Source organism: Styela clava, chromosome 7 (genome assembly GCF_964204865.1).
Source record: "Styela clava chromosome 7, kaStyClav1.hap1.2, whole genome shotgun sequence".
NCBI lineage: Eukaryota > Metazoa > Chordata > Ascidiacea > Stolidobranchia > Styelidae > Styela > Styela clava.
In genome coordinates, this window is record NC_135256.1 from 11,192,222 (window position 1) to 11,217,938 (window position 25,717).

General features: G+C 36.0%; 1 protein-coding gene across 1 annotated transcript; it reads left to right on the plus strand.

The window, feature by feature from the left end:
• The first annotated feature begins 1,370 nt into the window (after positions 1–1,370).
• Positions 1,371–24,597, plus strand: LOC120328262 (sodium- and chloride-dependent creatine transporter 1-like). Its single transcript, XM_039394700.2, has 15 exons — positions 1,371–1,728; positions 4,891–5,045; positions 6,124–6,316; positions 6,779–6,910; positions 7,729–7,893; positions 10,128–10,263; positions 13,390–13,522; positions 15,843–15,977; positions 16,430–16,533; positions 19,249–19,486; positions 19,799–19,930; positions 20,321–20,423; positions 21,240–21,340; positions 21,834–22,004; positions 22,832–24,597. Exons 2-15 carry the CDS (start codon positions 4,944–4,946, stop codon positions 23,063–23,065), a joined length of 2,079 nt encoding a protein of 692 aa, XP_039250634.1. The 5' UTR covers positions 1,371–1,728; positions 4,891–4,943; the 3' UTR covers positions 23,066–24,597.
• Positions 24,598–25,717: the final 1,120 nt, after the last annotated feature.

Consider the following 25,717-nt stretch of genomic DNA (forward strand, 5'->3'; position numbering starts at 1 on the left):
ACTACGTTTGCGCATAAATTCAGATAATTGAACAACAAATTTTAACCTATTTTTCGATATTTGTAAAATACGGTTTATACTATGTTTCATTATATACCGATTTTGAAGGCAGTTTGTACCGATCTCTACAATTTGTAGTCTATAGTATTCGATTAGTGTTCTCGATTTCCGCCGATATTTCACTAAGATATATATATATATATTAATAGTAATATCGTACCAATGATTATATTGGGGAAGCGGAAACGTAATAAAAACCCTCGTTAAAAACTGAATATATACTACAAATGCGATTTGGATATCGATTCGATATGGATTGCGATGGGGATATATAATTTGTTGCATTTGACGTCACTCCGTTTAACGTCATCAGGACACAAGGCAAGGTCGCAGAGACGTGACGCAGCCAGAGTACGATTGCAGTTGTATTTACATAAATCGTGTTCTTCTGCCGCTTTTACCAAAATTCGCATGTTATAAAAAATTAATATATATATCAACATACCTTCATGATATGCATTGCCACGCTTGGCGTTACATAAGAATTCCACAAATACACAACTATGCAGAACTGTGTTATCTACACTGTAGATATGTCTAACAGAAACAGTGTGTATCGTTTTTATGAGATTCACGGCAAAATTTTGTTAATTCAGTATACGTTTTTTTTTACAAATTAGAGTCTTTTGTATGTCACTGCTGAGTTCACATAATTATATCGAGGTAGGAGGCGCAGTTACTTGTCACGTAGGCATATAATGGAAAGAGTAGTCGTAAGATCGACATACTATAAAATTTGAACGCCAAGTTAAAGCGAATCATTCGTGACCAACTGAAAGAGAAGCAACTATCGGTGGTTAACAGAAACACTAGGCCAAGCAAACGGAACCTCGTTTATAATTCACTATCGCTAACTTTCGATTGCTACTGTCGAGCATCAATTGCTAAGATTAAAATTTGCATTCTTGAAAAAGTAACTCTGGCACAAGAAAATAGATTTCGTTTTAATCATTCATTTAGTTAGAAGCATAAACTAGATTCAGGAATTAAAAATAGGAGTAACTGCAAACATTTCACATATTTTTGAATCAAATCAATTACATTCTTATCTTAGATATCTTTGTAACGATTTAAATAGCTTCAGTGGAGGTAATATTATACAACCGGCATCTAGCGCGGCAGATTCTATTACTCTATTGTTTATTGGAAATGATTCTATTTTGATATCGTCGCTTGAGTTCAGGACAAAAGAAGCTCACAATTTGTGCAATATACTTTCAGAACAGAACATGTTCTGCCTATTGTGATGTCACACAGCAGTCGAACATAACTATTTTGTTCTATAGATATAAAATTACAATAAGAGTCCATTTATCGTTTCATATTTTAGATATAGATAACTTATAGTATCACTAGTAACAGTAAGAACGCTTGTCCTCGAGAAAGTATTCCCGAGAGGTCATTTTAAAATAGGTGAATCACCAAGGACAGGACATCAACGCTGTGATAGAAGCTGTTCGTTCCGTATCCGGTCATTTTTTAAACCAGAGGACAGAATGATGATCGGAAATGCATTATTTTAAGTTGTTCACCTTCAAGTGTTTCATTGATTGTTTTTAAAAGGAAGCACAGAAGACAGATTCTCAAATATCTTGAGAAATCCAAAGGACCAAAATTTTTCGAGGAAACGGATTTTTTCAGAATAAAAAAAATTATTATTTTTGAAACGTAAGTTTACCTCTTTATTTCACTTTATACATGTATAATATAAATCACATTTTCACATATTTCAATTTAAACCAAACTAATTTGGGAAAAATTTTCAAGTATTGAACGAGAAGTACCGTAAGTATATCTGATTCTTTCAGGAACAGTAATTTCAATTGTCAAAACAAACTCGATATTTTTCCACTTGTTTAATCATTGGTTCTCAAACTTTAAAAAACAATGCGCAACGGTCTCTTTTCAATTTTTTTTTTAAACTTGCGGAAGACTCCACTAAAGAATTCGGAATAGCAACACGGTATCAAGCCTTCATTTAATGCATGTGGTTATTACATTCCAATGAATTGCTCGGCCATCGGCACTTCTTTTATTTTGGGTTCTGTTCGGGACAGCGCAACACTCATATTATGTCTCATTTTCATTATGTTTCGGAATTTTGATTTAATAGCTGGTAGAGAGTATCAAAAACAGAACCGAAAACAAACATCGGAGAACTTTTCGCGCAATTCAAGTTTTGCTTCTTGCAGAAAATTGGGAATTTTTTCAAATATATATATATACTCAAACTTTTTCAACACTTACTCGTTTGAAAACCATTTTGCGTCGGATTGTAACAAGATAGTTTCGAAGTCAATTTCTTCGCATAATTCAAATTCAGCCAACAGACAAATTCAGTGCATCCACATGTTATGTGAATTGATTTCTAATCTAAAGTCCACACAGCACTGCGTTTTTTAGCAATTCACGACCAGGAGGTGCACATGCTTTCTATAAACAATGGTACATGTACTTGCTTCAATTTGATCTTGTATTTTCGAGAAACACTGTACTAGCAAAGACTTCAAAAGTTCTTCTGTGTCAAAGCCACTTCGCGGTCCTCGTAAAATTGCTTCACGGACCCCTAAGCGACCTGGTTAAACCTTCCACGCTATATTCCGTTCATTAAAAACTTCGATCTGGCCATAATGCATAGTTTTATCAAATGAACAAAAAATGTACCATGGGATATGGAGACTGTTGATAGATATGTGTTTCGCCGCTCTGTCAGGCGATGATATTTTAACCATTCAGTAAATGTACTCCCTGCACACATTGTACCGGTGTTTTGAATTTAATACAAGTGCTACTACGAAATTCAAAATTGTAATTATATCTTAAGGAGTACTGTTTGTCATTTTCCATTGAGGATAAAGTCACAAATTGCTAAATATATTTATAATGGGGACCATCGCCAAGTTATGCTCGTGGCGCATATAGTGGAAACTCTACCTACGAAATTAATTCGTTCCAGAAGCCCCTTCCTTCGTAAGTATAGTTTCTACTGTATATATATATATATATATCCTATTGTATTTTCGATAAAATTTGAATGCGATCTTATCCGTTTACAAGATTGCTTCCCGTACAAAAGGGGATTTCGAAATATCGCGCGACGATATCGGGAACGTGATATCCTAACGAAGGTCACAATCACCTTGTCCTAAAGTAATTATTTATTCAAGATATAACAAACGAGAGAAACTGCACGTAGTTCGGCCCAGCCAAGGTTGTCAGGTCATATGTCAATTATTAATCAAACCATTCACTATCTAAAAAAATAAAATTGAATTTATAGACAAAAATTCAAAGATTGAAAATCCGGCGCTCTAGAAGTGTGTGTACTAATATGGAGGTAACTAATTTTGTTCGCCTACTTCACATAAAGTGACTGAATCCTATGAGCAGGGGGTATATATTCACTTGGCTAACATAGAATGTCTACGAACTCGTAACAGAACTAAAATGAAGAAAATCGGAATTAAATTATGCCCTAACCCTAACCTGGTACACACACTACGGGAGATCAAAAATCCAACGCTTAGGTTTTTTTAAGATTTTGTCACACATACCCGTCATTTACGCCGAAATCTATTAAATTTGATAATTAATTTGTGCTAAGCACGTAACGTTACGCTCTCACATTGCGTCGCCGAATAACCAATGCGGAAACGCGGGCTTGAATTCCGTGCGGCATTGAAATACTTGACCTCGTCTTCGCGAACTATCTGGAATCTAGAACACCCACTAGTTCTCGACCAAGGAGCCATAGAATTTTTACGCAACGAAAATGGGTCACGAAGGAGAAAAGGTCGATAACCACTGATATAGAATACTGTCAAATCAGACTACTATAAGTATAATAAACTGAGCAACTGCTACAAGAACACAATGGCAACTCCATACAAATAATTATTTAAAAAAAAATTTGCATAGGTCTTCAAACAGTCGATAAATAACATTATGTAAATAAACGTATTCATCCGGGGCGGGCGGCAATTAATTTTCTCATTATACGACTGTAAATAGGACAGTTTATTTTATCGTGTTCGCATTAAGGTTTACAACTGACATCAGCAAACTACGGCTCGCGGGCCAAATCCGGCGCTTTGGGCAATTTATTCTGGCCCGCCTGATGCTGCCACAAACAATCTGAAATTAATTTCAACGTTTAAGTTAAATATAGCTAACGGAATTTGTTGATATTGCGATTAAATGTAGTTTTGGCACAAGGTTTATTGTTTCACACCTTTGCTTTTGTAACATTGTAAATATTGTTGATAAATTATACCTTCCACGTCACACTTACATAGCCCGCCAGTCTGCCTGGGCAAAAATGTTGGCCCTTGCTCCAAAAACCGTGCCCGCCCCTTACGATGTGTGTGCTATTGTTTGTTTCACACAAGGTTACCAGGTTACGATTTTTTCATCTATGGCGTTAATTGTCAAGTTGTGAAAATGAGGATTTTCTTGGCAACTCACTAGATAAAAATTATAGCACATCTCTGAAAATTTACATTTGATGAAAATATTTACAGAAACGAAATGTTTAACGATAAATATTGACTGGGTATTTTTGCTTTAACAACTTACCGACTACCGGGTTATTTTCGGCATATTAAATTTAGTTCACACAACAGCACGAACCACGATAGACAAAGAGACTTGTTCTACGGCCCTGAATTACCAAATAACCGAGGCGGCGATTTTTTTTATATTCCAGCAGATCGTAATTCCGGCATAGACTGGTTCATCTGGACAGAGGTTCCAGTTTTAGCAAGTTTTTAACAATTGTTTTCGATTGAGATTTACCAACAAAATTGGCATTTTAAATGTTTCAAATTGCAGAAATAAGCTCCAGTACAAGAACAGGAGTAGACACAGACAGAAGAATCATAATAATGGGTTCAACAGATCCCCGAGAATATCTGAGCGGCGAAAAAGGAGACATGATACTGTTGGATGCGATCACTGATGTTGAAAGAGATAATGACATAAACAAAGTAAGAATATGCCGCATATTGTGCATTTAATAGGGCGCTCCAGAAGTGTGTGTACCAATATAGAGGTAACTAATTTTGTTCGTCTACTCTGCAAGTTGTATAAAGGGACTGAAACCTACGAGCTATATTCAATTGGATAACACATACAGTCCCCGAACGTGTAAAAGAACTAAAATAAGGACAATCGGAGTAAAATTATGGCCTAACTCTAACCCGGTACACATACTACAGGAGTACCTTTAATAGTACACAATGAATGTAGTGCTAGCGCTCATGCTAGCTTAGTAGTCAACGCACTGACCAACTAATTGCCATCGCTGGTAAAAGATTGGGATTTCATCCTTCATCAGGTCATTGCTCCATATAATCCGTGAGTATAGAATTGAGGCGCGGCTGTGCCAATACAACAAATTTTGATTATCATAAACTGCTTTTTTAAAGACTTGTTTAAGGCGGAAGACTTTGTAAGTGGAGTAAAGTGTGATTTATTTCAGAACGGACATTTTACTTATAATCCCATTGTCTATAACAATAACTAGTTTTCATGACGCTGTAACGCCATTGTAATTGAACGAATTGGCCTTTTAAAACTTTCGTTATATTATTAATGTTAGAATTTAATCAGAAATGATTTTGAAATCGAAACACGTTATTCGAGTGCATCTAATCACTGGTAGTAACTAAAATTAACTATCTGTATGCTACGAGACAGGTGTTAGAGGGGGGTCGACAGACAGTATACCAAGATTAGGCTAGATTCCCTCAAAAATCCCTAATTAACAACCTAATCCAATCAAATCTTTCAATCAATATTTTCGCAGTTAACAAAAATTGTTAACTTGAATTGAACATTAACAAACAATATAATGGAGACTTTGAACAAGACAATAATCACCAAAACGATTTTTGTTTTCCCCGGAGCAAGCAATATTACTTCAAAGGTTTAAACAAAGGTTTGTAGACTTATTCGCCCATTGGTTAACCATTCACCTGGCTATGAAGCACTGGCTTATAAATTTTACATATATAAGTTGTTTCTTCAAAAAGTAACCTTTTAAATTATATATATTCATTCCAGGTTCCTGAAGCCATGCCTTTCGACTTGGAACAACAAACAACTACAAAAGATATAGAGGCAGAACAACAAAATGATATTCCAAAAAGAGAGACGTGGGATAAAAAATTAGATTTCATCATGTCATGTATTGGATTTGCTGTTGGTCTGGGAAACGTTTGGAGGTTTCCTTATCTATGTTATAAAAACGGAGGAGGTATGTATTATAATGTTAAAAGATAATAACAATTGATATTTTGAAAAAAGATCAATAAAGTCACTTGTATTCTGCTGTATAACAATAAAATTTCATGTGGTATAACTAAAGCAAAAACAGCGTTTTATAATTGACTTCAGTTGTAGAATTCAAATAGTATGGGTTGTATCATGTCTCTTTCCTCTCAAAATTTTTATTGGCTCATGGAATATTTTTAGAGCGGGCGGTTGATGAACAGCTTAACTATATCAGCATTCAATTCTCATCAGGTAGATGAACATTAGCAAAAGAAGCGATTGTGCGCAAATCACACACGTTTAGTATTGATAGAAACTAGAGTACTATGGTTTCAAGTTAGGAGTGGGGGTTTGACAGAATCCCAAAATAAAATGTTTTTTCCGCTTTATTTAGAGCCACCTCTCTAGTTACCATTTTCAATATTCTATTTGAATTGTTTCACAGGAGCATTTCTCATACCATATTGTCTCTTCATTGTCATTGGAGGAGTACCGGTATTTTTCTTGGAAGTATCACTCGGCCAATTCATGAAGCAAGGGGCATTCGGGATCTGGGACATTTGCCCAATTATGAAAGGTAGACGTTGCGACGTACAATGAATTTACAAAGTTACAAATTTCTCAAACAATTTCGTGACTCACATTTAAATTTATCAAAACGACCATTAATATCAAGATACTATAGGACTATGTCCCAGTATAAATAGAAGTACAGTATATATAACAGGGTGCCGCAAAAAAACAAAACCCGGGCCATTTGAAACATATTCTAGAGAGTACACAACATTTGTGCATAGCCGTCCTAGATTACTGAAACTTATGGATAAAATCACACACGAACAGAAGCGAAAGTGATAAATAAATTTTTTTCATCTACCTAAGGAAAATTGAGACATTTTGGTTGTGTTTTTGGGTCACTCCGTAGTAGCTCTCAATTCGGTAATACTTGATTTTAACAAAAGTATCGAAAATAGTTTTTTTCACAAAATAAATGGAACAGAAGTTATTCATGTGGTCAAATAGGGGTAGGGGTACTCCCGAAGTATGTGAACCAGGATGGCGGACACCGGAACGTAGTATGTGTACCAGGTTAGGGTTCGGCCATAATTTAATTCCAATTTTCCTTATTTTAGTTCTATTACGAGTTCAGGGACTAGCCTAGTGACTCCCGTACTATTTGTACCTGAAATTATGACCTAACCCTAACCTGGTACGCATACTACGTTCCGGTGTCCGCCATCTTGGTTCACATACTTCAGGAGTACCCAAATAGGATAGCGGGAATTTTGATTTTTCGGACAAAACTATGTAAAATTATGTGAATACCGATAAGTGAATAACGGTAACACCTATTCGCGCAGTTAAAATACCTCATCTCATTTTTGAAATTTTTAGGTATTGGGTTTGCATCCACGATCATCGTATTCTTCTGCAACTGTTATTACATTATGGTTCTTACATGGGCTATTTATTATTTCTTTCGCTCATTTACATCCATACTGCCGTGGTCAACATGCAACAACCCATGGAACACAGAATTCTGTTCCACTAACTTTACAGGTAAATAAATCCAGTTTTTGCTCATAGATTTTATATAGATAGCGAGCTGTAGCCGGAACGCACCGGAGTGCCTTGCGGTTGTTAAATATTTTATTGCATTCCTGTTGTTCAAATGTTATTATGTCATGGAATGCTTAGTTTCTTTGGTGAACTCAGTTATTAACTGTAAGTTTTGTAACGTCATAATTATTTTTACATCATCGCAGCAGACAAATAATTATAGTACAGCTCTAACGTGTAGTGGATGTTCCCCCGACCTTTGACCCAAGAAAAATTCTATCTATACCTTACCAATTAAACATTCCTCATGCTTATTTTGAATATTAATAAGAACATTGCAAGTTATTTTTGATTAAAATTCGTATTCAGTTGATATAAATATATATGCTTGTCATTTTACAAAGACATATTACAGGTAAATCCTTCATATTTTTATGTAGCTCTTCGGCTCTATCTTAGGTCAAAAACAATTCCTGTAAGCATCCGCGGACGTGTTGTAAATATAATAATACATTTTCGCGAATTAGATGCGTTTCGGTTGTTGCGAATTTCCAGCTCATCACTGTAATACACTCTATAGTAGTAAACTATGTTAAAATCGCGGATTCGAAGCCCATGTCCATCAATTCGCTAAAGGTGTAATTAATTAGGTAAACAATGCCAAAACGGAAATACTTCAGTCCTTTCAAACAACAGCAGCTCCTTACTTGTTAGCAACTGCTTGTACAGAGCCATATTCGGAGTCAATACGTCGTATATGAAATCGTATAACTCATTAGTTATTGGCTTCCCATACAAGTAATTAATTATAAACTTAAATGATGACAAATTCATCACTGGAGGTAAACATGTTTTCTCTTACTCTCGAAATTAGGGCGCTCCGGAAGTATTCGTACCAAGATGACGCATAACCTGAACAACCCTAACCTGGTACACTACTAAGTTCAGGTTGTGCGCCATCTTGGTACGAATACTTAGGGAGCACCGAAATTAGGCCTAACCAGTTAGTGTGACCTTAACATGATAAATTGCGCATCCTTTATGAAGTTCATCAATTTGTTAGGGTGATTACTCAAAGGTTGAAAACATTACGTCATCAGTTGTAATTGATGTTTTGCGGATGTTGTATTCCGTATTGAACTCGAATAACCATTTACATGGGTCACCTATGGGAGTGAACCGCAATATTATCGAGTTGAGTTTATTGCGAGGTGTTGAAATGCATTTTCTAATTGATTGCACTAGTTATTCTCCGAGAAACGATTCGTCTTGTCATATAGATAGGAACTTCATATATTGTATTGTATAAATATCGAAAACTGAATGACTTTAATATATGGCCAAGGGCATTTTCGACTTAAACTCAGCAAAAGGTAATTTATGAGTTATACAGATATTGTTGTTGATTCCATGAAAAAATTTCTTATCAATATTCCCTCGTTTTTTGTTGGTTTGTGATAATACAATCACGGCTATAAATATGGCATAATGCTATTATTATTAGTTTTTCTTTAATTTTACACGTATGTATATATATACTAGTTAAAACTAGTTTTGACAACAATAAGGCCGGAAAACCAATGTGGTCAGTTTTATTGTTTTCGAGCTCAAGCGATCTAATATTTGCTCAGGCTAGCCGCAACGATTTACTAAATCGGGCCTGCGGTTTTTACTTTAAAAGATATGGTTGAATCATACACAGACGATTATCACCATCGAACAACTTTATTAATAATAATATTAATGATAAGTCATTTTGAATCGCGTATATCGTACCTTAGTAGTCATATCATAACTCTCGCAATTATTATTTTAATTAGTGCAGTCAAGTTTATTTTTTCAACCAGTAAAAAAAATCAATCGTACACAACTTATGATAAAACGATAATCGCACAGTTTTACTGAGGACGGGAATCCACGACGAACCAAAACAGGTTATCAACAGCGACACCCAAGAGGCTAATATTTGATTTGAAAAATTGGGAATTTAGAGTTTCGAAACTACTGTTATTGACACTTGACAGTGATTACCACTTGAATTTGGCGAACTAACATCGCTTACTGGTGATAGATGATTGGAGCAAACTGCTCCTCTGGAAAATAGTTCTGGAAATTTTAAAGGAGACCAGCAGGCCACCCAAGTGTTAGACGATGTTCACCGATATAGATGGTAATAATAAAGGAAATAATGCTTCAGCTGTTACTATTCTCACTTATATTATTATTCTCTTTAGCGAACAATTTCACGATGTCAGACAACATAACAAACTTCAACGGATCATCCATAGAAATTTCATCACAAAATTTGACAAACATCACAAATGCCAATCTTACTACTAAATGGACGTCTCCTGTTGTTGAATTTTGGGAGTAAGTATATTAGAACGAATTATTTAAATGTCTGCAACGCCAACGTAAGGCAAGGATATCAAGCATGCTCGTATTTTACAACGTATTGGACATTAGACATTTTTTGTGACAATGCACCATTACCGTGATAACACCGAGTTGCAGAATCTGGCATTGTTTTATATTGGCCTTGATATGAATTAGATATTTTCAAATATTGTATTACGGTAACTATAATATCGCCGTTCAGAAAAGGCGTGTGGCACAATAAAAATAGAGGCAGATCAAAAACCATACCCAATTTGAAATAGAATTTGAATGCAGTCTAGATGTGCAGGTAGAGAATAGTTCATCATTGTACATAATCTAGATTAGAACATGGCTCTTTAAACTGGGGGTCCTGGCCTTCCGATGAGTCGCGAGAGGGCTCAAGGTCGCGGTACGTTTTAAGAGCACTAATGTAATGACAAGAAAATATACGGGAAAAACAGATTCTAAATCGACAAATCTGGGATGATTTTATTTGAATAAACGAAGTATTTTGGTTCCTATGGGTAATACTGCTCTAGCTAGAACAACATGTTTAAAGATAAACAACTAATGTTAGAAAGGTATTGGTGCAATTGGTTACTGCAGTCACCAGGCATGTTTCCCCGACTCATGGTAATTTTTATTGTTTACTGTTGCTCAAAAACGAGTTGATGTTTACAAACATGCTTGAAAATCTGCACGGCTGTAAAAATGCAAGAATCGATGCTCGGAAAACATCCGGTTAATATTTTTGACAATCAGTACAGTTTGCTGTGACAAGGGAAACTTGCTATTCTATTTTGCTGAACTCTGTGATAAAATCCTATTCCAGTATCGTGTTGTTGGCACCAAATCACTCCAAAGGACGACAATATTTATATTGCTATACCCCAGTAATAGTTAGCAATTCTGGGAGGATTCATTATGGGCAACTTGCAATATGTCTCCGGCATCCAAAACTTTTGAACTCGGACTCAGTTTTTTTCGAACCCCCCAAAAAATATATATACAGTACAAAATGATTGATTATTTACGCACTCGCCCCACCACTATGAAGTATTCAAGCGTTATCACAAACCTAGCTTCCAGGCCTTTACTACATAACGCTCAGTTAACTCAAAATAATTAACATTCTGAATGATTGATGGAATGCCGTCGTGGTTAATGAAGCAATATAATATATACACTTAGAAACTCCCCAGGGATACCGGCATACGAGGTCGACATCCCACGGTTAGTTGTGGATAAGTAAAAAAAAATATTAATATACTTAGCTATACTGTATACATGTAACTAGTCCTTCTTACTGGTCGTGCCTGTGTAATGATCGCCAATATCGTGATTAAATTCCGATGAGCTTCAGGCTAGCTACATGGTTCCCTTGATATTAGTAGGCGGAATTGGGCCTCATAAGCAGGAAACGAAACAATCCCAGCTATATTAAACTGTTTTGCTCGAAGATTCAACTGCACTAAAAGTAATATGTTGCAATTTCGGGTGATATTTCCAGCAAACCACAATAGCATAATTCCATGTAGGTTGCTGAGCTATGTGCCGGTAGCTAAAGCTTGGTTAAAGAGTAGATCGTAGTTTTATTATTGCGCAATACAATGCAACATTCATCCTACCGGCACTAACCTTGAGAATGCCCCCGTGTTCATTCTAGCCGCGTAGATTTGGTGAGTTAAATATAAACAAATCAAGCTGTTACAGCTGTCGTTTAGTGAGATCAGTATTATAGTCTTATATTAAATTCCAAAGTGATTTCGAATCGACTTATAAAAATATATACAATGCGCGGGAACTTCAGATCACAGTTCGCTTTAGCCAATGAGGATATATACAAGCCCACTGCTACCTATGCGGCCGCAGTGGGCCTCGCACTTTTCCATAGGCCCACACTTATTCTAGGTGTAAATCATTACAATTAGCCAGGCTCGTAAAATTATTTTAAGTAAAATTGCCTTATTAGTTATTTTGTACTTAATCATTATCTCTGTTCAGACTGTTCTTCGCCCGGATCCCGCCTTGGTAAAGGTCGGCCCAACTTCAACTGACAATTTTTAATACAGTCATAGAATGATTCCCGCACCATTGACTTAATATTAATGTCATATATAATTTGTGTGTGTTGACAAAATAGCGTACCGATACAAAATGTTGCGAAATCGGGAGTAAATATATATATATATATATATATGATCTACGGTTTTATCCACCACATTCCTGCACGCACAACTGCAAATTGGTGATATATAATTGAAACAAATTATTCGAAAAAATCGTTGAAAGTACCACAATCTTTGTTTAAGAAATTCGGAACAAACTTCAGGCTAAATACATAAAAAATCGATATTCATTCCCGCGAGAATATATTCAAGTGAAAAATTCACGATTTACACCGACAGGAGTAAGAATTACACTTTGATGGATATCGCGTAAGGAAGAATCAATTTTTGTAATGGATCATATATCCTGTACTTGTGTTGTAACCCTTAGTGGACCTGTATTAATTGGAAGACATTTACAAGTGGGCCTACCTTCAAGTAAACGCGCTCATAAATATCTCTAGGAACTCGTGGGCTTAATATCTAGTTGTCAGTACATTGAAACTATCTGGTTGGCGTTTAGGATTCCAGATTTTGGTTGCGAAACCTGCATCCAACGCTCTTTCCGTGGTGTACAAAGTGGGTATAGGCTAATTACAAACATGAATACCTATCTGCTTTTTTAAACATGGACAATACGTATCAGTGTGTACTAACCCAGAGCCTTTGTATCAAACCATATGTATCAATTAATGGCTTGCATCTTGAAATCTCTCATCACATTCACTACGACCCATAAATTTCTGTTGAATGGCGAACTACGCTTGCGAACCAGTCGATTTAAAGTTTGATGCTCAAGAATTTATTTCAAAATACATTTTCAATTGAAATTGAAGGCCATGCTGTAGTTTTATGCCATTTTTCTTAAAGTAAATGACCCCACTCAGAATAGACTAAGCACTGCAGGTATGAGAAATTATTAACGGACATTATATTTGTTTTGTTATATCTCTTTTCAAATTTCATTCAAAAGAAATTACTCATCAAATCGTAAATCAATTTATTCTAGGAGAGAAGTTCTTCAAATAACTTCTGGAATCACTGAACCAGGAGACATAAGATGGCAACTTGTACTTTGTCTTCTGTTGGCTTGGACTGTTTGTTATATTTGCATTTGCAAGGGAGTTAGAAGCACTGGAAAGGTTTGTTGTTATTTCCCTAGTCTTTGTGATTTAGAGAGAAAGCTTATCATTCATCCTGATTTAAACAACACAGTTTGATTTATCAGTTGTATGTAGAATTCTACAATGTTCAATTATACAAAATGGTATCCGCGCTAGATTGACGATACGGGCAATTGGTAGTTACTTTCCTGCCAAAATTCGTATTTGTTCGAAAATTGAGCACACCCCCGGAAAATTCCTTTACTTTACCATTAAAAAATTTTTAATGCCTATTTTGATAGTGGTTTCGCTATTTGTCGCTTATAAACTGGTTTATATGTTTCAAACCACCTTTTTGATTCAAAACATTCAAGAACCTCTTATCTAAAAGTACTTGTACAAGAGTTTAGCCTAATATATATATCACAGATATTTCTAGACTACTTTTTGATTACTGCAATTAAACTAAAACTCATGCGAAGATAAAATGATCATTAAGTTAATTGATTCATACTAAAATTTCCAAAACAAAACTGAAAACTAACAAATAACATGCAAAAACACGAAAACGAGGTAATGTTCACAACCGTGCCTGAAATTCTGTCTGAGTGACAGGAGGGCTGAGTAAGGTTGGGACCCCGGGAAATCCCGATCCCGAAATCCCAGTATTTGGACTGTTTGTTTTTTTTCAATTCCGATCCCGCTATTATTTCCCAGAAATCCCGGGATTTTGAAGCTTTGTTATCCGCATATAGATATTCTCACAAATGGTAGGTTATACCATTTTATTTAATACCTTTTTTGAAAAAATGCCATCCACGCTTACAGTTTGAGTCAGTCAGACTGAGTGGAATTATTGTGCAAAATTTTTCTCAAATTTTACCAAGGAATTAATATTTCACCTGTAGAATTGTCAATATTGCCGACTTATTTCATCATAATTTGAACTTGAAATAGCATTCAGGATTCACTCAATGTCTTTGCAAGGTCAACTATCGACTTCTTAAATATCCGCATTCCGGCATCAAAAAGGATAATATTTTTAGCTTAAAATTGGGACAGTTAATTTACAAACCGTGACAAGAAAGATCAAAGTCGACCCATGCGATAAAAATAGGAATAAAATTCCAAGTTCAAACCGATATTCGACAATTCGTTAAAAATTTTCGATTTGATGGAAATATACTATTTTACCCACCCTTGCGATCTGTAATTACGCGTGGTAGTCCAGACACTGATGCATAAAACTCAATAAAACCTTCATAAATTTAGTAACTTGCACTACTTCACGAAAGCGTGGTGTAATTGACGATTACTTCATATCTTGGACACAAAAACGGTTATCTTTTTCTGGTAGTTTCTGCGGTCTGAAAAGTCGAATAAGCGTTTCGACATATAGCAAATGCTATGATCGGTGACCGTACATTTGAACCCATGTACATTTGAACCCATGCGTATATCCACGGGTTCAATCTATATGCGGGCGCTAAAACCCATGGGTTAGGGTTAGTATGGGTTTAACTATCCGTGAAACAAAAAAAATTCCATAGGTGCAATAGCATACAGGTGCAATTGTCATGGGTTCAAATGTACGTGGGTTCAAATGTAATGGAACCGCTATGATCTTTGCAATCAAATTATGCTTGGGCCTTGCACAAAATTCATAACGTGAAAAGATACTTCCAGCGGTGAAAATTGTTTATAACAACGTTTGAAGACCACGTATTACCCGTGCGGCCGCGCAACTTTTACAATAATGTGAGGTGCTCCAAAGACGCTTTCGTAAGTCTCATTTACATTAATGTAAGAAAACATTTATAATATCGGTAACTATTAATCATTTGTTCGCGTTCGACTATCGCACTTTTTATGAGTAGAAAATGTTTGTGTTTTGTGATAGGTGTGCCGCGAATATTGAAAGAACTAAATAGTGTGCCGCGATATAAAAGAGGTTGAGAACAACTGCCCAAGATGCTCTAATAAAAAAGGTAGAGAACCGCTGCCCTAGATGCTCTAATATTTCTGCGTCGATATTACATGAAATAAATATGTGATTTCATTGTTTATTTTAAGTTGTTTCAATCTTTTACCTAATCTCGAAAAATCTCGGGATTATAAAGATTATAAGGCTCAACCCAGGATATCCCGATGCCGGGATTTCAAAAACTGGTCCCGAAATCCCAACCCTATATAATTCTGAGTATCGATGACTTCTGCCAAAACATCTATTGTCACGTCACTTTTTGTCAACAAAGAATTCGATGCTCGGGGAAAGATCCATCATCCATTTGCTGTGATATATTACTGATTGGTTTCTGCAATCTACTGGCGCATTATCTTGCATTTTGTTTTATTTCAGGTGGTATATTTCACCGCTGTCTTCCCCTATGTCGTACTACTTTGTCTGTTAGTTCGTGGCTCAACATTGCCTGGTGCGACTGAAGGAATAAGATTTTATTTGCAACCAAACTGGACCAAGTTAACAGAGGGACAGGTAGCCTACTTACTAATTGTGTTAAACAATTTATTTGAGTGTACAAAAACCACAACCTATATAGTTGGTTCACTAAAGCTGGAAAAACATACATGAAACATACATGTTATATTGAAAAAGTCTGATTTTAGTCAGACGATTAGTTACAGAAATACATTTGTGTTAGTGTGCAGCCGCCAGCAGGACTATTGAGGTGCATAGTATAAAAAAATATTCTAATCTATTTTATATCTCTTACATCTCTATCTTTATTACATCTCTACAGTCTAAATGTGCATAAAAAAATATTACGTTTAAAGTAATATGGAAGTTTTTTCTGGGAATTTGTGGCCAATCATAAATATTATCCCAGCAGACTTTATAAACGTATTTTATTTAAAATGTCCTTATTAGTTCGAATGGTTGAATGTAAAAAGAAAACGTAATCTTTTATACGTGATCTGCTTTTTCAGGTTTGGGTTGATGCAGGAACTCAAATATTTTTTTCATACGCCATCGGTCTTGGTGCTTTGTCTGCTCTTGGAAGTTACAACGTGTATCATAATGATTGTTACAAGTAAGACAACGTTAAAAATGTTAATACTAGTGAAGAAGAATATCTAGCTATCGGTAGTGAAACCATCGAGTATATAATATATATTGAAGCAGGAAATTTTACTTGAAACAAGGGTGTGAAGCCTGCGGCCGACGGGTCAAATGCGGCCCTCAAGAAAAATTTATGTGGCCCGCGAAGAAGTGCCAATTTTGAATTATGTGCGGCCCTTGAAACGAGTTTTAAATTTATTTTAATCCGATACGTGCGAGTATTTCCAATTCCTTTTAGGGATGCGACAAGATTCGGACTCGTGCTCGGATTCGTGGCCGAATCTCTCGTAATTTGATACTCGGATTCGGCCCGAGTCTTTGATGATTTTACCCGAGTCCGGGATATCATACGTCACGCGATAGTCAAGCGCAGACTGGTGGCGGATTCGACGAGAAATTCAACTTTTTCGTTCTGTTTTGCCACGAGACTGTCCAGTCTATTTTCTCTACGGTGAAATTAAAACTAGGCGCCAAAACTACAAATTCACGACGCCGTAAGAACAAAAAAATGTCAGCGAAAGTCAGCTGAATAAATTCCAGTGTTGCGCGTGTAGCTTGCCTTCCAGTGCCAGACGTCATTTAGTGAATGTTTACCACGTCCTATTTCAAGCATATACTTGCTAATCCTCTAACAGTGATTAATCCGTAATCAGCGGTAACCATGTCGCGCTGTTCGCCTTTTATCGTTCCATAAATGATCTAGCTATTTCCGGAGAGAAACAAATGTTAGAAATAAAACGATAAAATAGTGAAAATTACGGTTCTTTTAAGAGAAAAGTACAACTCGCAGATGTCAGTGGCGTTACAATCGTATATATGTACAAAAACAATCTCGCAAGTCGCATCGATTAAATGTGCATAAATTTGGAAGCTATTACGCGTGGTAATTGGATGTTAATCGGGCCGACTTTTTATTTTTATTCAATAATTATTTACATACACCGCGATTAGTGACGGGCAAAATCGAATTTTTCCTGATAGAATAATTCGACTACCGTATTTCTTTTAATTCACCGATAGTAAAAAATTACTACAAGACTGGAGACTCGATAACAACGCGGCGTCTTTACTTCTTATCCGTAATTTTATCACAATCGTGAATTGTTTCGGCGACCGACATCCTAATTATGGTTGGTAAACTATATTTTTAAAGCACCCTTTTTCACTATCAGTTCTCACGCAACGCCGGACATCGAAGTTTCGTTTTTATATTTCAGGCAGAAGTGTGAGTACAAATCGGTGAAGATATTAAAGACATCTATTAATTAGTGAATTCATAAATATATTAATTTTATTCTGGCCTCATCTTCTGGATTTGATCTTCCATATCACAGTTTGTAAATTACGGTCCCTATTTTAAGCGAACAATACCTATCGTGGCTGTGTTATTTTAATATTAGATAATAAATAAAAACTCCGGAAATTTACCATTGCGTGCTGTTTCGAGTTATGGCATTTCTACCTAGTCGAAACAATATTTCCATATAATATATAATTTACCTGCCTCACTTAATCTGGTTTGACCTTTCTATATGTGAAAAGGTGTTGGCGCGCTTTATGCAAAATTGAGAATTGTTAAGATAACGATAGGCGCAGAAAGAAAACCATAATAATTCTCACATTTATCGTTTCTGTCTGTTAGCGAGAGTCGTATGTGAATTCTTACTCGTAACTCTCACTTCTAAATTAATGTTAATAAATTTGATTTTGCTTTTCAAAGCGCCGTTATTTGTATTAATGAAAATGATTGTGTCATACAGCCGTAACCTAGCATATAACACATTTCGCCTTTTGCGTCTCTTTCATTGAATCAAAATCAACAATTACACATTCTTATTTTCCACGGATTCGACAATAGCTATTGATGGTTTTCAAACGAAGAATAGCTAGCTATTTTGTTACGATATATTTATAAGATACATTTATTCGATGCTTCCACAGTTGGCAATTCTTTATTAATATCTCAATTATCACGGAGTGGGCGTCTGTATCAGCGCCGACTAAAAAAGATAACATATGAGTAAAAATTTCCCATAAAAAATTTGTTCCAAACGTGTGGGTTATGGCCCGTATTTATCGTGACAGGACACGAGCGCGGCGTCTTCAGCAGTCGACGCGGCGGTCGATCAGAGTTACGTAACAAAGTATTCCTTCCACGGGGAATATGACCTATTTATTCTTATTTAAACTAGTCGCTCAGAGAATGATTGTCTCGAAAGCAATAGTGTTTAAGTGCAACGTTTTTAAATTACATAGTCTTTCCATACAGAATGTTTAATTTACGGCCAATATACGAGAACAACAGCATCACTTTAGGTATTTGTTTCGTAGCTATGTAAAAGTATTGGACTCGGGACTCGGACACGAGTCCAGCACAAATACTCGGGATTCGGCCGAGCCGAACCTTTTTGGATTCGTCGCATCCCTAATTCCTTTGTGTTGCGAAGACTGTACCTGAGTCCAATTTATCTATGACGTTACAATGCCTTAACAGCTAGCTTGTGCGAACAACGCATGTCATGAGATCAATAATCAACATTTTTGTGCCTGCAACTACTAGATAGCCTATGTTAAATAAAGTTGCGACCCGCGGTTTCAGCCAGTTATTTCTATTTGGTCTTCTTGTTTTGAAGGTTGCACACCCCTGATTTAAAAACCGTTCACCATTGTTGTTTTTTCTTACCAGGGACTGCTTCATTCTCGCTATCGTCAACTCCGCCACTAGTTTCTTCTCTGGCTTTGCAATTTTTGCATTTCTGGGCTTTATGGCATACGAACAAAATGTACCTGTTTCAGAAGTGGCAGAGTCTGGCCCAGGCCTGGCATTTCTGGCATATCCGAAAGGCGTTACTATGATGCCACTGTCGCCACTATGGTCCTGTTTATTTTTTTTCATGATATTACTTTTGGGACTCGACAGCCAGGTATGTTAGGCTAAAAATAAATTTGTAATTCTCCTTCTTTGTTTTTATTCTCAAAATACACGTCAATTTTCTAAAAATTGAAAACAATTTTGAGATTGTGCTTTAGTACAAGAGTAGACGAACGTTATTGCTAACACAAGCTGATTGCTAATGCAATAATGGATAGAATCCCAGTCTAAAGCAATTTATTGACAGTGCGCCTTATAACAGGGTGCGCCGTGTGCTCCGCAAAAGAAGGTAATTGCTATTGAACATGTTTCTTCGACACAGTGATATTATGAGTTCGACTTATATTCTTTTATTGCTTTTCAGTTCGTTGGTGTAGAAGGCTTCATCACTGCACTAACTGATTTATTTCCACGTCAACTACGCAGAAGACGAGAATTATTTGCTGCATTTACTTGTTTTATCTGCTTTCTTGTCGGTCTTTCCATGGTTACCCAGGTATGACGAGACAAAATTTTGTAAAATGTGAGAGTTTTAGTTTTGCTCTATTTCATGTAATAAATCAGAATAAAGCGATTAACGAATCCTATACGTCATCTTGAATGACACCTTGACTCGCTGCAAAGCTCAACCATCAATCTGAAATTTTGCCTTTCCAACGACCTGACTTACAGTTCAGCAACTCAGTTCGCACGAAAGTTCGTTCTAATTTTGTTTTGAGACAGCACTTAGATTACGATGTTTGTGAACGGCATGATTTCATCAACCACTTTTTTCCATAGGGACAAGCTAGCAAATAATAATCACCCGAGACTGCGAACACATATCGGATAGTAATAGATGAACTAAGTATCTTCACAGTTGACTAATAGTTTATTCGTGTTACAGGGTGGTATGTACGTTTTCCAAATATTCGACTATTATTCAGCAAGTGGGATGACCCTACTTTGGATGTCTTTCTGGGAATGTATTACCGTTGCTTGGATATATGGTATGTGACGTAAAAGAATTTCGTTTTTTAAAAAAAGTTGAACAATTCGATTAATGTGCAGTTGAACGAACTGGTCGCCACCACACCCCTGATACCCTGCGTTGGTTCGCAGGTTCGAATTCAATGTGGGGATAATTATGTGCGTGAGTATTGCTGGAACCCTCGCCGCTAAGAGTATGGTTTACGTGACCGCTGGTCGGTTATGGCTTCCTCCACCATCAAGTCCATGCATTTGGAAGAAATTACTGGCTAACTAATCCCATACCCGACATAGACTGGTAACCGGATGCGAGGCCGAGGTTCGCCTTATGACTAAGCCGTCCTATCGGCCTTTCTCACACCCTGGATAAATATGTAAATCCTAATAAATGATTGACATTCTGTTGTAGTTGGTTGCTTCTTCTGGGTGTGTCAGCACCCATGGGGATCGTGATCAATTTATTGGCAAAACATTGCAAGTTATTGCTAAATAATACAACAATATTTATTAAATTGAGGGGGTTATATCTCGATTAGACCCATTTCAAGTTGTATTTATAATGGCAAATGTAGTCTTTCATCAACTGTTCTTTTTTAATCTGTGTGTGCGTCAATGTGGTTGGCGGTTGGCAAAGTGACAACACAGCCACTTGTGGTTAGGCGAACTCTGCATATTACCGCAAGGCTGATAAATTGATCCCAAAGCTGTCAATGTCAACGCATGTTCTATTTGTGATATTTCCAGGCGGTTTTCATTTTGAAACTGAATCCGAGTGTCAAGTATCTCCAACATATTTATATTCTATCTCGCTGATTGTTATTATTTATTTTTCTCAGGTGGTGATCGTTTTTATGACAATATACAACATATGATAGGATATCGACCAAACCCTGTTATCAAATGGTGCTGGATGTTTGTTACTCCTCTTGTTGTTTTAGTAAGTTGAAACGTCTGCTTGAATTCTTTTACAAAATTCTAAGGATTAGATTGTAGTAGATTTGTGATTAAGATGGATTTAGATAATCAAACATTTTGACAAGGTGTATAAGAACCTGTGACTTGAAGTGCATGTACATAATGGATTGTTGCAATATAACAATAAGACAACCGGCACCGACTCCAAACTTCGAGTCATTTAACAAATGACTCCAGCTCGCTTTCCGGACAACAATTTTTGTTCCGTGTTGCAAGGAATTTTGACTCTTATTCTTGCTCTCAAATCCGAACAAATAAACAATATTTTGAACACAAAAACCCTGGCGTATGCTAGCCTTCCTAAATTGTCTGTTGAGTGGGCGTACTGAACCTGATTTAATACTCAATTTATATTAGCCAAGCTCCCACTCTACAGCCTAGCACGTAATGCAAACTTACAATGCAAAATACCTTCTTAAAAAATTGAAAATTATTAATATTTTTCAATTCAACAGGTTATTCTGATTTCAACTTGGGTCAGTCACGAAAACCTCGTCTACAATAGAACATATCATTATCCATTCTGGGGTATAATGTTAGGATGGGGATTTGCGTTATCTTCAATGATCTGCATTCCTGCTGTTGCCATATTCAAGATTCTAACTACTCCTGGTACATTGAGAGAGGTAAGAAAATACATTTAACCCGGTGGTGGGCGATTACTTTTCTGAATGAGCCAGTTACAAATAATAGACTTGTTTACTGGGCCGGAGGCTCAAAAAACTAAATAGGGAAAATTATGAATGAAAAACAGTTTATTTATAACTGCTAGTTTAACAGCTAGGGCTAGGTTAACGTTTATGTGATAAGAAGCACAATGTAACAATCGGGGTCAATATGACGTATTTTTCATCGATATTTTCAACGGAAATTTATATCCATAAAAACTATAGTCGTAATGTCAGCAGAAACAAGTGGGCCGGTTGAAACAGTTTGATTAGTCGTATCCGACCCGGTCCTATTTAACCAGAGATTCACCACTGAGCAATATTACAAGTACTTGAAGTTAAGTGATCCAGATTGAAAATGTTTCCCATATATTAGATTAATTGTACTTCTATACTCTACACGCAGGGTTGCGCAACCTTTAATATACGAGGGCCAGATACAAATACCTGGATGAAACCGCTGGCCTTACCTTTACTGAACATAGGCTTTCCAGTAGTTGCAGACACCAAAATTTTGGTTATTGATCTTGTGACATGCGTTGTTGTTCGCTCTGCACAAGCTCAGATATAGGCATTGCAACGCAATAAAATTAAAATTACTAGCACATACTAGATTAAATTAAAAACTCATTTTGCACCATTCAAAAGTGGCGCTTCTCCACTGGCCGCAAAAGTTTTTCTTGTGGGCCGCATTTGGCCCGCGGGCCGCAGGTCACACACCACTACTCTATAGAATTAATATTATTCTTTCAATATTATCACAAGTTTGAATAAATGTTTTTCAGCGATTAACTATTCTTACGACACCATTGCTTCAACCACACCATTGTGACAAGACAAAAGAAACTCAGCTCGAACCATTTCTAGCTACTGCTTGTCCAGAAGAAAAAGAAGAATGCCCTCTTACAATATGTTGTCATAGTGAAGGTATAACCCCCACTAGTGATGATTCAAATATAAATAAATGTGAAACCCCACCGCCAGTGTATAGTGACACCCAATTTCACGTCACTGACTGATTTCAAGAGGAATCAGCATTCACATTTGGTGGGCTATTGTATCTTGGAAAATCCCCGCTGAATTTTGAATATCCTACCTGTAATAAACTTCGTATAGATTTAGAAACACCTAAAAGTTATTTAAAAGTTGAGGTAACAATAAAGTTGAATTTAAAAATTTGCGCAATACAATATAAGAACAACAGAATAATAGTAAGTCAAGTTTCTTCTCTGTTTGAAAAATCCATTGAATGAAGACAAAATATATTTGGGTGCTCCCGAAGTATTCGTACCAAGATGGCGCACAACCTGAACATAGTAATTGTACGAGGTTAGGGTTGTTCAGGTTGTGCGTCATCTTGAATAAATATTTGCATACCAGATGAGAGGGCCTTCTAATAAAGCTATCTTATCGGCTTTCCCCCCTTCTAAGATATATATATTAGAAATTAGATATATACAGCAGAAATTACTGCTGATAAATAATTGCTTGTCAGCTGCAAAACATAAATGAATTCCACGTTACTTGCATCTAAGTATGATTTCGTTTCACGTGATAGAAAGTTATCAAGCTTTTACTTCTGAGGTGAAACAAGTCAATGAATTGGACTTGGTGAATTCAAACTATGCTCAAAGTGATAAAAAAGCATTTTATAAGTCATTCAGTTAAGATTTTTGTCATGTAGAAGTTCAAATAAAAGTGTTGTGTAATAAATGTTATTCTGGCACCCCGTTCTGGATAGATTTTATCAATAATTACTTGTTGTTTTAACTCAAAGTTTTTTTTTATAATTTATCATTCATCCAGTATTCTATATATATTGAAATGTTTTAAAACTTCAATCGAGCAAATATTTTGAGTCTATTTTAGTCATTTTTGAATTGTATGACCTATCGCCAACCGATTATACAATATCATAGGCTATTTATAATATCGTTCTAGCTATTTATTGTCTGTATTTAATCTATTCATTACATATGCTTGTTCATATTATATGATTATAATAAGTGAGATAGGAAAATATAAGTCACAGTTACCAATCCAATATTTAAAAGCAATTTTGGTCGTATATTGATATGCGTTGTCATGGACTACGTCTAGAAACGATGTGATATGCTTTTATATTTATCATCACTTATCGTAATTTTCCAAGTCGTGTACCATTGCTCGTTGATAGATAATGAAAAAAAACTGAAAGCTAAAATTTCAAACATGTAAACGTTTTCTGCGCTTTTATATATATATAGCTATATCAATTTGTATGAAGATTATTTACCGGAAGACTTGGGAGTACATCCATTATACATCTCTCGTTCCATGAATGCTATCCTTCATTTTGTACTCCAGTGTTTTATATAAGATTTATAAACAATCTAATAACTATTCTTCAAATGGGATCCTATCAGTCTGTTATATATATAAATTTTTTATGTGTTTGTAAATGAACAAAGTTTTAATATATCTATGATATTTAGTTATCTTATTAAGAAAAATTGTGGCATAGTGTCATGATTGAAATTATGAAAAAATAAATAAATGATTGAATGGTAAATCTGCAATTCCAAGGTGCATATCGAGGTCAAGTAATGATCAAAAGGAAAGTATATTTCAATAGGCATTACCTAACGATATGCTGGTTTATTGGCAATAAAACTAGCTGTTCTATATCACGATTAAGAACATTGAAGGGAGAATATTCATCACTTGAGTTTGGGGTTCAGGTGACTTTATTACAGACTAATCAGTTGGGACACGAGGCAGGCATATAGATCGGTTTGTTCTGATTTTTTGTTGTTGTTGTTGAGGTAATTTCTTGTTGTTGTGGGGAACAAATCGGTTTCTCCTCAACTAATAATAACGATCGATTTCGGAATTTTTAGTAATCAAAAGTGGAAGAAACCTCGCTAGAATTTTAATACTTTCATCTGAGTCCTATCGCACCTGATATCTCATCAAAAATTTTGCTGTTTTATTGAGATTCAAAATAGTAACAATTATGATGCCGTATTTCTCGACGCCTCCGTGTTAGTTGTCCGCTGATCTTTTGAGAAAGCTCGTTGCTCTCGGGTTTAACCGATACCAAATCACACTTTCGTTCCATACAATTGAGCCCTCCCTTGACTTAAGCGAATGATGAAATACGTTAGAATCCATTGGCACTACAGATATGTCAGAAGATATCGCTGAAATATGGCGCTGTTATCGCGACAGATTGACGGAAAAACAATGAGGAAAATAGCCACGATTGATCTAGTGAACCACAACCAAATGAAACTAAGGAGATTGGTACAGATAGCTCGGTTGTGTCAGTAACAAACATAATATTTTCATCCCACGGCCTGTTTTTAGATGGCAGGAGCAAGGGGGCAACAATTAGATGACTTTGAATTCGTATGTTAACAGGTTATTTTCATGGTAATGTAACAATTAATCCAGAGGTATGAACATTTTTTGTCGATGGGCCATATAACCAACTTCAGACATATACCATGCATAGAGTCACACAAAAAATGAATATTTTCATACACGCAATATATATATTAAAAAATTCTCTCAATGCAAAATTTTATTTATTTAACATTTTAGTGGGACTGTTGAAATTTCGAGTTCTTGTATAGTTTGTTAACATTAGCTTTGACAGCCTTACAGTAATGAAGGTACAGGGCAAAGCG